This window comes from Lipotes vexillifer, unplaced genomic scaffold (genome assembly GCF_000442215.2).
Source record: "Lipotes vexillifer unplaced genomic scaffold, Lipotes_vexillifer_v1.1 scaffold186, whole genome shotgun sequence".
In the NCBI taxonomy this organism is placed as follows: Eukaryota; Metazoa; Chordata; class Mammalia; order Artiodactyla; family Lipotidae; genus Lipotes; species Lipotes vexillifer.
Genome location: NW_006774248.1, coordinates 232,843 through 245,585, shown reverse-complemented (window position 1 = coordinate 245,585; position 12,743 = coordinate 232,843). Strand labels below are relative to the sequence as shown.

General features: G+C 33.5%; 1 protein-coding gene across 1 annotated transcript in view; it reads right to left on the bottom strand.

Moving 5' to 3' along the window:
- Positions 1-12,743, bottom strand: part of TTLL7 (tubulin tyrosine ligase like 7) — a 115,407-nt gene that overhangs the window by 75,764 nt on the left and 26,900 nt on the right. The window contains exons 3-7 of the mRNA XM_007449047.1: positions 12,707-12,743; positions 12,009-12,076; positions 9,715-9,873; positions 5,114-5,330; positions 464-628 (exon numbers count right to left, since the gene is read on the bottom strand). Coding sequence (XP_007449109.1) covers positions 464-628; positions 5,114-5,330; positions 9,715-9,873; positions 12,009-12,076; positions 12,707-12,743 — 646 coding nt within the window. The remainder of the gene's footprint in view (positions 1-463; positions 629-5,113; positions 5,331-9,714; positions 9,874-12,008; positions 12,077-12,706) is intronic.

The following is a 12,743-nucleotide window of genomic DNA, read 5'->3' as shown; positions in this document are numbered from 1 at the left end:
ACTCTAACCCTTCCTATACCCATTGTCAGATTTATCTTTCAAATGCATGCATGGTCTTTGGCCTTATTAATCTTCTCCCTTAAAGACTGAATGAATCCTTACTGCCTACCAAGTGAAGCCTTGATTTCCAGACCTAAAACTTGGCTCCATATATCTTTCCAGCCATTAAGTCTTCATGTATCTCCCACAAATACGATATGCACCAACCTGGGCCACTTTGAACTATTTTCATACCTCCATGCCTTTACTCACGCTTTTGCCTCCGCTTAGCATTCCCTCTTTCCGATCCTAGCAGTAAAAGTACTACTTATCTATTAAGGTCCATGACAAATTTCACTTTCTTCATAAAAGCACACTTTATCTGCCCAATCTAATGTAATCCGTTCTTTATTTAAAATGGTTGATGATCCTTTCAATTAATATGAGGAAAGACAGTTAAAATTGTGAAATGGTATAATCTTACTGAAATATCACTCCAAAACTTAGCAACATCATGTTGATTTGCTTGTAGGAATTCTGTAAACCATCTGATGGAACGTTTGCTGCCTTTGTTTTCAGTTTCATCCCTTTCAAAATGCTCATTGTGCTTGTTCACAGAGTAGTTTGTCAGATGCATGTATAACTGGGTCTGTAACAAGTCAGAACCAAAGTTGTTATCACCTATGAGACTCTAGAACCATGAAGTTTCACAGAAAACAAAGCATCCAAAGAGGAAAGCCAACATATTCATAATTTAATGATTATAAAGGTAATTTTCAAAATGCAATGGCACATTTTTCTAAAAAAGGTTGTGAAAGTAGTCACCTACAAAGTTACTTTGTATATTATTGAAAATATATCTACCATAGAAAGTATGAAAATAATAAGGATATATAGAGTAATTAAATGAAAATGTGAAACTACATATTGCTAAGCAAGAAAAATGCTGAACTCTGAAGTTTTTTTTCTTAGTTGGTTTGTTTTTAATGTTTTTCTAAAATTTTCATCCTAACTTGTTTTGGGAAAGGAATTTTCTGAGAGAGTATTCTATATCTTCTCAAACAAAGATATAAAAGTAAAAGCTCAAGTAAGTAGCAGAAACCTAGAGGCAGGATACCAAACTCAACCTCTGCCCTCCCATCCTGACTGGAAGATCACTGTAACTTGTTAACAAGACAGAGTGCACTCAGAGTCAGCAGACAGAAGCACCACACGATGCTGTACAAATGTCTAAATGATTAACAACAAATTTATAGTGCTCCATACTCGAGTTCTTAGTTCTTAGTGTCTCTATATTCTTATGTTTATTGACAATGTTATCCTCAAATAAACTTGAAAAAGAATACAAAATTTAAAATTTCTCATAATTGTCAATTAATATACATTAATAGCTCCTTATCAATCTATCATAAACATTCATGAGGTCTGTAAATCCTACCCTCATGATCCTACTCCCAGAAACCACTTTAGATAGCAATGTTGCATCACAATGAATACATACTTTGAGCACATCATTACTATTCTGATTTGTTAATAACCAATGATATTTATATCATATTTTATTTTCACTGCAGTTACTTAAGTCTACAGTATTGAAATCTTTGAAGCAAATATGCAGAACTGATCATATGAGCTACATGTTGTTTATTAATCCATATGCCCACCAGTAATTAAGAATTTTTTTTGTTCATTGAACAATATTTAAGGAGCACCCACCACTGGCAGGAATGTGTGTTGTGCACTGTGGACACAAAGATTAACAAGGCAGACATAGTCCCTACTTTCATGAAAATTATCACTTTAAGTGATATTTAAAAGAAAGAGCATAACCTCATACTTGTCTAATTTTAAGTGCTTGATTTAAAGAAAAAGGGAAATTAATCAAACTATAACATTTCTTAGTTTCCAAAATAGAAATTATTTTTGTTTGGAAAATAATTTTTTGAGGAGCTCTCCATTTGTCAGGAATTTCTTAAAATAAATACTAACAGCAGTAATAAAGACTTTAGCTATCCTAGTGGAAAAGTGAATAAGAAATGGAACTTTGCATTTTTCTTAAAACATTATTTTTATATGTAGCATTGGAAATTCCACAATTTCACATCTACCTTGACAAAAATCCCCTTCTAAACAGTTCACTGTCAGTTGGACATTTGCCATAAGGAGAAGTGATGGCAGCTCTGAATCAAATAGCAACCTGCAACGCATAAAAAGTATATAACTATTCTCTACCCTATTTTATAGCGTATAGGCTCAAAATAATGAATTGGAATATACAGAACCTTTCAAGGACTGACTGACTGCTACACGGGGTGGCAAAAAAATTTATGTTTATTATATTTCAATTTCTGAAATTCTCTCTCATGATTTCCTTACATGTAGCTTATCAATATACAGCTCATGCCAAAATGCACACTATTTTAGAAATTGGAAATACGAAGAAGGAAAAAAATATGAAGCAGTCTGCTGTCCAAAAACAACCAATGGGAGCATTTTGGTTTATTTTTTCCACCTTTTTTCTTAAACTTACCTTTTACATAAGAGTGATCTCACTTTAGATAAAGTTTTGCACTTCACTTTTTATATTTTTCATATCTTCATGTAGGAACTCAATCATGAAATTTTAGAGATATATGAGGAACACTGATGTTTATACAGGAGAACATCATTTTTCATATATGTGAAAACCAAAGCCAGGGGATTATGTGACTCAAGAGCACTTGGCAAAGCGAAACCTAGAGGCCACATTTCCTGACTCCCAATCTTTCAATATGATTTCCTAACCCAGTGTACTTAAGCAAATCACATACATCCAACTTAAGAAATTAGAATAAATCACTTTATCACCTAAATGAGCTTTCAAGTCTTACCCTTTCCTATCTCTTCCTTTACTCTTTCCTCTCAAAACATGACTATCTGCCTTATATATAATCCAGTCTTACCCACTCCAACTATTTTAATTATAATCTATAAACTGAGAAGCCCCAAATTACGCCTGTAGCTCAGTTCTCTCATCTGAGCTTCAGACCTATACTGTATATCCAAATGCCAATAGTATAGATCCATTTGGAAGTCACACAGGCATCTCAAATCAAACACATCAGCTTTCTGCAAAACTTTAAAAGCTCCTATACTCCCTATCAGAGTGAATGTCACCATCCACCCAACTGCTGTGCCAAAACACTTTTGAGTTTTATCCTTAATTTCTCTCTCTCTTTCCCTTATTCTACAAACCAACCTGTCGGTATATCAGTGTTACCCATGGTATCGTAAATATATCTGAAATCTGTGTTCTTATTCGTAGTCCTGCCCTACTATCACTTCAAATTAAGTCATCTTGTCTCTCACATGTGGTTAGACTAGAATACAGCTTCTTGTCTCCCTTACTCTAGTCTCTCCTATCCATCTACAGCCCCATCTCACATTCCCCACACTATAGGCCAGGTGACCTTTTTAAGACAACAATCTCATTCCTTCTTTCCCTTGTTTAAAATCTTTCAATGCTTCCCTTCTTCTTAGGTTAAGTTCCAAAATCCTAGCCATGATCTACCAAGATCTGGCCTCTGGGACTCTCCATCCTGATGTCAGAACACCCATCCTTTCTTAGTCTGTACTTTAGCCATATTGAACGTGTGTGCTCTCTCCAGACGTATCACTCTCCCTCCTACCTCTGGGCCATTCTTCTACCTGGAGTCTTAACCCATCCCACCCCACCTCTAACTTAGCTAATCCCTCACTCTTCAGATTTCACTTTACAAACTCCCTAACTGTATCTCCAACTGAGTTAGATGTTCCTGCTATGCACTGCCATAGCATTCTCAGTTTCTTAAACCATTACACTTACCACTGGGTATTATAATTGCTTATTTTATTTTCTGCCTCCCCACTAGATTGTTGCTTTTGTGAGATCAAGTACTGTATCCATCTTGGTCACCGTTTTCCCAAAACCAGCACAATGTCTAGAATGCAGTAGAGTTCAAACATCTCTTGGAGATTGGATGTATCCACACCCTATGACCTTTGAAGAGATGATTCTTTCTTTTATCTTCCTTTCCTGTAAAAACTTTGACAGTTCCCTTATTCTTCCTTTGCCAGGTTTACAACATTTTTTAGTTAATTGAACATAGCAACATTTATGATTAGTCATTTAATTTTGGAAAATGACCACTCAACGTAGTCATTTATGTGCATAATATTATAGAAGAACAATAACCAGGCCTTTGACAAAAATGAGAAACAATCCTTAATTAGGTGTAATTTTTACTGTAATTAGTAGATCCAAAAATAGAGGTAGAGGTTAACTAAACTTTTAAGTATGGATAATAAACTACGGTTTGTCTCTCATAAACTATAAATTACATTTATGACTTTCATGATAAATTATGATAATAAATTACAGTTTGACCTTCATAAACTACACAGTTATGACTTTCATCAATATGTTGTGGCTACACGAAGATAATCTTAATGGAAAAATACTTACAAAAATCTCCACTTAATAGAATTAAAAACGTACTATGAAACTGCCAATTTATGTCTCTACTTCACAATTGATCAACATAAATTTAAAATCTTCTCTTTTGTTCCAACAAAAAATAATAACTCTACTTTCTGATAACTTTTGCTTTCTCTGTTCCATGTACTTTCTCCCACATTCTACATGTTTAAACCATACCTTTCATACAAAGACTGCTCAAATACCACCTCTCCCATGAGAAGCTGAACAAAACCTATTCCTACACTCAATTCTATAACACTTTATCTCTATTTCTCAATGGCATATTATTTTAATTTGTATTTCTGTATCAATCATTTCTATCCAGGACCACTACACACACATATATACTTCGAAATCCATCCTCATGCTCACAGCACCCAGATGGGGTGTATTTTCCTAATTAGCCTCCCTGAAGCAGCAGGCACTTTTTTTTCTAATTTCCACAAAGCTGTCTTAAATTAGAGGCAGTCTTATTTATGTATATAATTCTTCTAGACTACAAAAGGCTGAGAGGAGGAACTTTGTTCATTTAACATTTATACACAATGGGTGTACACAATGGGTGTAACATTTATACACAATGGGTGTATAGATGTTGAATAAATTAATAAAATCATAGTGTCTGGTATCACTTACCAAATTGGTCTCATTAGGTGGAATGTACTTCTCTGTTCCCATTCGCACAAGTCCATCGTGGTAGAGAAATATTTTTAGTGGATCACACGATGTTACCAGAATATAAATTCGTAAATCAAACTTGTAACCTTCCATTAGGAAAGGCTTTTCAATGTATTCTTGAACAATCAAATGATCCTGAGATGGAAGTTTGTCACCATTTCTTATCAAAGAAATCCTAAATTTAAAGAAAAGATTAAAAGAATAATTTGTTATGGAGTCAGGATTTTAACAAAGTTATAGGTAATACTCAAGAGGAAAGTGGTCCCATCACACACACACATACAAAATACAGCATAAAAATACTGTCAGAAGTAACTTTTTTTAGAACCATGGATACTAACCAAGGAACATGTAACAAAAAAAAAAAAAAACAGCTGAATCTGTGTAAAAGAGATTCCTAGCATTTTAACTTACTCTGGTACCACCCCCAACCCCCAGCTCAGCAGTGGCCTTGAGCAGTAACCTGTGTTCCCAGTACAGGTACTGGTTCTAGAGGCAGTAGAATAGACCTATTCTTGTGGTTGTTTTGTTTGTTTGTTTGTTTGTCTATTTGTTTAAATCAGTTCTGTGGTTCCCTGGACAATCTCAAAGGTTTTCTTTTATCTTGTCTAACTGTGAACTCTCCCAGTGCTGAGGCATCTACTTGGGGGGGTGGGGGGATGGTCGGCAGAGACAAATGTTGAAAACATTTAAAGACAAATGTAGTAGTCCCTGCAACAAATAGCAGTTGGGAAAACCAACAGACTAACTGCAAAGATTGGGGAAAAAGACAGGAATGACAATCTTTGGGGAATAAGGGCTTTGAAAAGCTCTCATATATTTCTGGGATTCTAGAAGGCCATATGAATGCCCAGGGCTAAGTGCACGCTCAGGAAAGACCTGAGATGGCACTAAGCTCTTACCTCCAGCTAACCAGCAAGCTTTGTACAAGTAGGAAGTGAAGGCTAAGGCAGAGTTATAAACTACCTAGCTAAGTGTTGAGGGCATGTTCTAACACACACACACACACACACACACACACACACACACACACACACCATCTGCAAGGATTGGGGGCTATATAAAAGGATATGCACATCACAACAGAGCTCCAAAATAGTGTAGTGTAGGTTTGTAACTGCTTATTTTTCCTGTATTATCTATACCTATATCTATATATACACACACACACATATATATGTATGTGTGTGTATATGGATATAGGTATAGATACAGATATTTGGTTCCCAGTGTTTAAGGAAATTTCTATTCATTTACTAACGGATTGGACAATTACATTGACCACTGACCTAACAGAACAGGAACTTCAGAGGTCACACACAATTAAAATATACAAACTTTACAAAATTATTTCAGAAAGGTCACTAAACAAATAAACATCAACTAGAATAAACAGTAACAAAAAACCCTGTAGAGGAGGGAGAATCTAATTGTCAGAGTTGCTACATTACAATACACAAAACATCCAATTTTCAACAAAATATCATGAGTCATTCAAAAAAAAAAAAGTATGACCCATACATACAAAAAATTCTCAATTAATAGAAACTATACCTGAGGAAACCCAGACATTTGGCTTACTAGACAATAACTTATTTAAATCAACTATTTTAAATTTGTCCAAAGAGCTAAAGGAAATCATGTACGAAGAACTGAAGGAAACCATGGGAATAATATCTCACCAGTGCAGAATATCAGTAGAGATAGAAATTACTTTTAAAGGTGGTGGGGTAGGTGGGGGGAACCAAACAAAAATTCTGAAGTTGAAAAGTACAATAAATGAAACAAAAATACATTAGAGGGGCTAAACAGAAGATGTGGGAAGGCAGGGAAAGAATCAGCAAACTTGAAGATAAATCAATTGAGATTAGTCTGAGGAACAGACAGGAAAAAGAATGAAGAAAAATGAACAGAGCTTAAGAGCCCTGCAAGACAACATCAATAATATCAACACACTAATAATGGGTGTCTCAAAAGGCGAAAAGAGAGAGGGGCAAAAAGACTCTTTGAAGAATTAATGGCTGAGAATCTCCCAATCTGATGAAAAATATTAACCTACAAATCAAGAAGCCTAATAAACTTCAAGTAAGATAAACTCAAAGAGAGCCACACTAAGACATGTTCTAATCAAACTGTCAAAAGCCTAGAGAAAGAGAGAAAAAAGTAGCAAGACAGGCCACTCATCCCACCCAAGGGATCCTCATTAAGATAAAGAGCTAATTTCTCATCAGAAACAATGGAGGGCAGAACACAGTAAGATGACATATTCAAAGTGCTGATAGAAAAAGAAAAAAAAAACTTTTAACCAAGAAATCTATATCTGACAAAATATTCAAAATTGAAAGAGAAATTAAGACATTACCAGATAAACAAAAACTAAGAGAGTTTGTTGCTATTATACCTGGCCTATAAGAAATGCTAAAGACAATCCTTCAGGCTGAAGCAAAGGGACACGAGGCAGTAATTCAAATCTACACAAAGAAATAAAGAGCACCTGTAAAGATTACGAGGTAAAAATAAAAGTCACTACTAGTGTAGTGTAGGTTTGTGACTGCTTATTTTTCCTGTATTATTTAAAACACAACTGTATAAAACAATTATTATAAATCTATTTTGATGGGTACACAATATATACAGGTGTAATTTGTGACAAAACATCATAAAAGGGGCAGAGGCAAATAGAAGCAAAGTTTTGTTGTTGTTGTTGTTGTTGTTTTTACAGTTAAAAGTAATGATATTAATCCAAACTAGGTTGTTATAAATGGAGATGCTAATTGTAACCCCAAAGCAACCACTTAAAAAATAACTCAAAAAATATATAGTAAAATAAATGACAATGAAATTAAAATGGTACACTAGAAAATACCCATGTAATACACAAGAGGGCAGAAATGGAGAAACTGAGGTATGAAAACTATATAAGACATAAAGAAAACAAACAGCAAAATGCCAAAAGTAAATCTTTCCTTATCAATAATTACATAATAAATAAGAATGGATTAACTCTCCAGTTGAAAGATAAGATTTGGCAGAATGTATAAAAAATATGGCCCAACTACATGCTGTCAACAAAAGCCATACTTTATAGTCAAAGACTTAAATAGGCTGAAAGTGAACAAATGGAAAAGATATTCCATGCAAACAGTAACCAAGAGAGAACTGAAGTGGCTATACTAGTATCAGACAAAATAGACTTTAAGACAAAAAGTACTGCAACAGACGAAGAAGAATAGTAATATAATAATTTTTAGAAGTCAATGCACCAAGAAGATATAATAATTATAAACATATGCACATCACAACAGAGCTCCAAAATATATGAAGCAAAAATGGATAGAATTGAAGGCACAGATAGACAGTTCAACAATAGCAGCTGAAGTGTTCAATGCCCCCCACTCTCAATAATGAACAGGACAATTAAACAGAAAACCAGCAAGGAAATAGATATATTCTACAGATGAGAGAGGTGTACTTTACCTATGTACTTCTGCATTGCATGAGATAAACCATGGCAGCACAGTATGTATAGTATACTTTTTCAGCTATTTTATTACTGTAGTCAATTCATATTATTAACTGTTTACACTAACATTAAATATATATAAAAATGAATTTTTAAAATAATTTTTAACATTAAAATTGAGAAAATGTGAACTTCAATTATCCTCCCCAAAATGTTTACCCTGATACTCACATATAGTGAACCAAATTTACATTAAACAATTAATATACAATTTGCACTAACACTACATGTTGTTTGCCTTTTAAATCACTAAACCACAGTTTAAAATAATGTCTGATTAAATTATTAAATTATGATTAAAAGTTAAAAGGAAATGTGTTGAACAGTAATTTACCTGGCAGCTATATTTCCAAATATCTTTTTTCCCCACAGAACTCTAAATCCAAGATAAAAATTACTTGTGTTTTTATTAAAAGTAGCTTCAACCACATTTTCTTTGAAAAAGTAAACAGCAGAAAACTAACATATGAAAGCAAAAGTAAACAGGAATATTATGTTGTATAATCTATCCCCAGCTAACAGGTCTAGTTCTCAGCACTTTAGCTTAAAATGTGTTCTACTCATCTTCAATCCAATTACCATGGCTACATAAAGAAAAAAATTATTTGTAAAGCAAAGAAAATAGACATTTTGTGCTTAAGATTTTTTTTTAAGATGAAAACAGTAACATCCTTTCCATTTCATTCACCAACTCAATTTAGCTCTATTGTATCAACTGATTTTCCTCTCCAAGCTTACTCTAAAATTATGATGAATGCAAATTTTATGTTTAAGAAAAAAATTAGAAAATATTTACTTTCTCTATTTTGTAGTCTCCTATCAAAGTCTCACAACCTGTTGATTAAATTTTTAGATTGAATTATTGAAGTCTCCGGGACAGGGTAAAAGGGCTCATTAAATATTTAGCTCCAAAAAAGCAAAAGTTAGAAAGCTATTTTTTCTTTCATATTAGTACTCAACCATGAGCAAATGGTCACACTTATTCTTTCCCCCAATTTTTTAAAATTTTTATGTATTCCATATGAAAAATACCTACCCATGACCCATTGCACCATTAGCTGGTTTTACTATAAAAGTCTTCTGCTTTCTTTTTTTCTTTAATTCTTTCACATAATTCTGAAATTGTGTATATTCAGCAGGGAAGATCCATGTTCGAGGAACAAAGGTATAATCCAGAGGCCGGGACTTGATCATTCTGTAAGTTAGAGATAATATGAAAAGTAATTTCTATTCAAACTTATCTAAACTTTCTTTCTCTGTGCTACTGACATTTACTACAAGGATTTAAATTCCCTCCATTTCTTCATTTATTGATCCATTCATTAATTTTTTAAAATGCCTATTAATCACCTACTATATGTTAGGCACTATTCTAGATACTAGGGATACATTAGTGGAAAAAATAGACAAGAATTTCTGCCCCATGTATTAATTTACATATTAGTAGATCAAACATTTGAGTATATACTACATGTTCGGCACGGAGGATTAACATGGTCTCTGTTCTAAGGAATTTATATATAGGCTATTAATTAAATACAGTGTGATAGGTGCAATAAAGCTACATAAGGCAAGGCAACATGTGGAAGGCGGCATTAACTCTGTCTCCGGGATGCGGGTGGTTAGTATGGTTCACAGCCAGGTGCCATTCACATTGCTTCTTAAAAGATGATTTGGAGTTTGCTGGGTCATCCATAGGGAAAAATTTTAGATTGCCTTTTACCCCGGTGTTTTCTGGAGTTTTACTACTTTTGTGAGAAAACCATTGAAGCCTCTGAGTCAGGTTTTGTTTACATCAACTACATCTACCTATACATGTAGTTTTATGGCTACAATGTATGGCCTGACATTTTTGTATTTGCTATAAATCAGGCTGCCTATTTGGTACATAACTTAGGGATACTGATACAATACTAGGTATAAAATATTTGCTTTTGATTAATCCAAATGCTACTTATTTGGTACATATTGATTCCCAATAACAATTTGAAAATTCTTAGAAATATTTTAAAATATTACCTATTTAAGAAAATCTGATTGTTTCAAATAGTCTTCTTTATAAATGTATGCAAGTCTTTTATAGATGAGTAGTTACTGTTTCCAAACGAGATTAGTTAAAACTCAAATGGGACCACAGTATATAATATGCACAGAAGCAGGGCCTATACTGTAAGACTAGCGTGTGGAATATATAAGCCACCTGGCTTCCACAAAAACTGGAAGGTCATACAGTTATCATATTTCAAGTGCTCTTTCAAGAGAACCCTATAAAAAAAGTTACGTTTCCTCTATGAGAAGGAAAATAATCACCAACTACATCTGTCAAATCCAAAATAAGCCAACCAGGTAAATAATCTCAGTACAAAATAGGCTAACATTAATTGCTTTGAAACACACACACACACACACACACACACACACACACACACATCTAAAGGAAGCACAACAGTGCTAATGTACTTGTTTTTATTTCCAACACCTTTACATGTATTTATTATATTTTAACAATAATGTGAAATTAGATCAAGTTAAAGCCTTAATAGAACAATACATTTTAAAACTACCATGAGGTGTTTATGAATGATACCATTCTTTGTTATATTTAGAAAAAAATCCAAGCATACAATTTATCAACTTTCTTAAAATAAAAAAAAATCTAATCAACAGAAATATAAGCTGCACAAAAATTCTGCAGTATATTCAGTATAACACTTTACCTGTTAACAGTTTTTCCCATGAAAGCACATTATTACTTTAAATAATGGTCTCTGAGATAAATATGTGTGCATGTATCCCCGGGTAGGAACATATACATGTGTGTATGCGTATATGTGTGCACACAGGCACCTATTACAGTGCCTGGCTCATATTAAATGCTCAATAACCAGAATTCTGAACACACACATACCCACAGGTGGGATATAATGCAACAAATTAGTTCCTGCGAGGTTTAATTGAAAATAATTAAGTATATATTGAATGCCATGTACAGAAAACTTTTTACATTTAAAAGAAAAACTTATGCTGCTAGAGAGACAGCAAGTTGCAGTGAAAAGAACCTTGAAATTCTGGAGACCAGGTTTCTACTCCAGCTCTGCTGTTAGCTATTTGACTTTGTGCAAGATATTCATGTCTCTGACCCTCAAGTACCTCCTCTGCAAAGTCAAAGAATAGAACCAGGAAAATTTTTAAACACTTCTAGCTCTAAAATTTTATCTCTTCCAACAAAATATCATTTCAAATCAATATAAATTTGTGAAAGATAGCACTATGACAGTCAAAATGTAATTTTTGAACAGGTCTTCTCTACTACAAGAAAATGAAGATTACTTGGTCATATTTCTCGCTAGGAAATCCTTCCTACAGATCTCCCCCATTCCTGGAAAATGGTTGATCCTCTGGAAAATAAAAAGGTCAACATTAATATTTTCATTAACTTAATGACTATATTCATTTATACTATAATAAAGTTACATTCATTCTTTGAGTTTAATTTTTTTTAGTAAAAAAACAAAAAAACTGATGAAAATGGACTAATTTATTGCCTACAGTCAATTTTGTATAACCCTCTACACTAACAGGAAGAACTATTCGAAATCTCAATTGTCTAAAATTCCATGTATTTGGCTTTTTTATTTTTTAATATGTTTGTATTACATTCCAGAAATAAAATAATGAAGCCAAATTACACATAGCTGACATTACAAAGGATATCCGTGTTCAGATCTCTTTATGCAATCTACTCCACATCGTTCATCTTTAAGCATAATGCAAAGCACCAGCCTAGGAAGAGTTTTCCTCTATCAATTCTTCCTTAAAGATGGAAAGAGGTTAAAAGTTAAATTTGAGAGGATGTAGTCTTCAGGCAAAGAGTCAGTACAACTGGACAGCAACAAAACAGGCTATTCAGGTAAAGTAGAACTGAAATTTAATATGTCAACATATTAAGAGCCTTATCTAAAGAAAATTATAATGGAATTCATATAACTTTCCTACTGACCAAAAATTGGTCATGATTAATTTCCCACCTGGTAATTTTGCAGCTCTGCAATCTTCTCCTGCTGA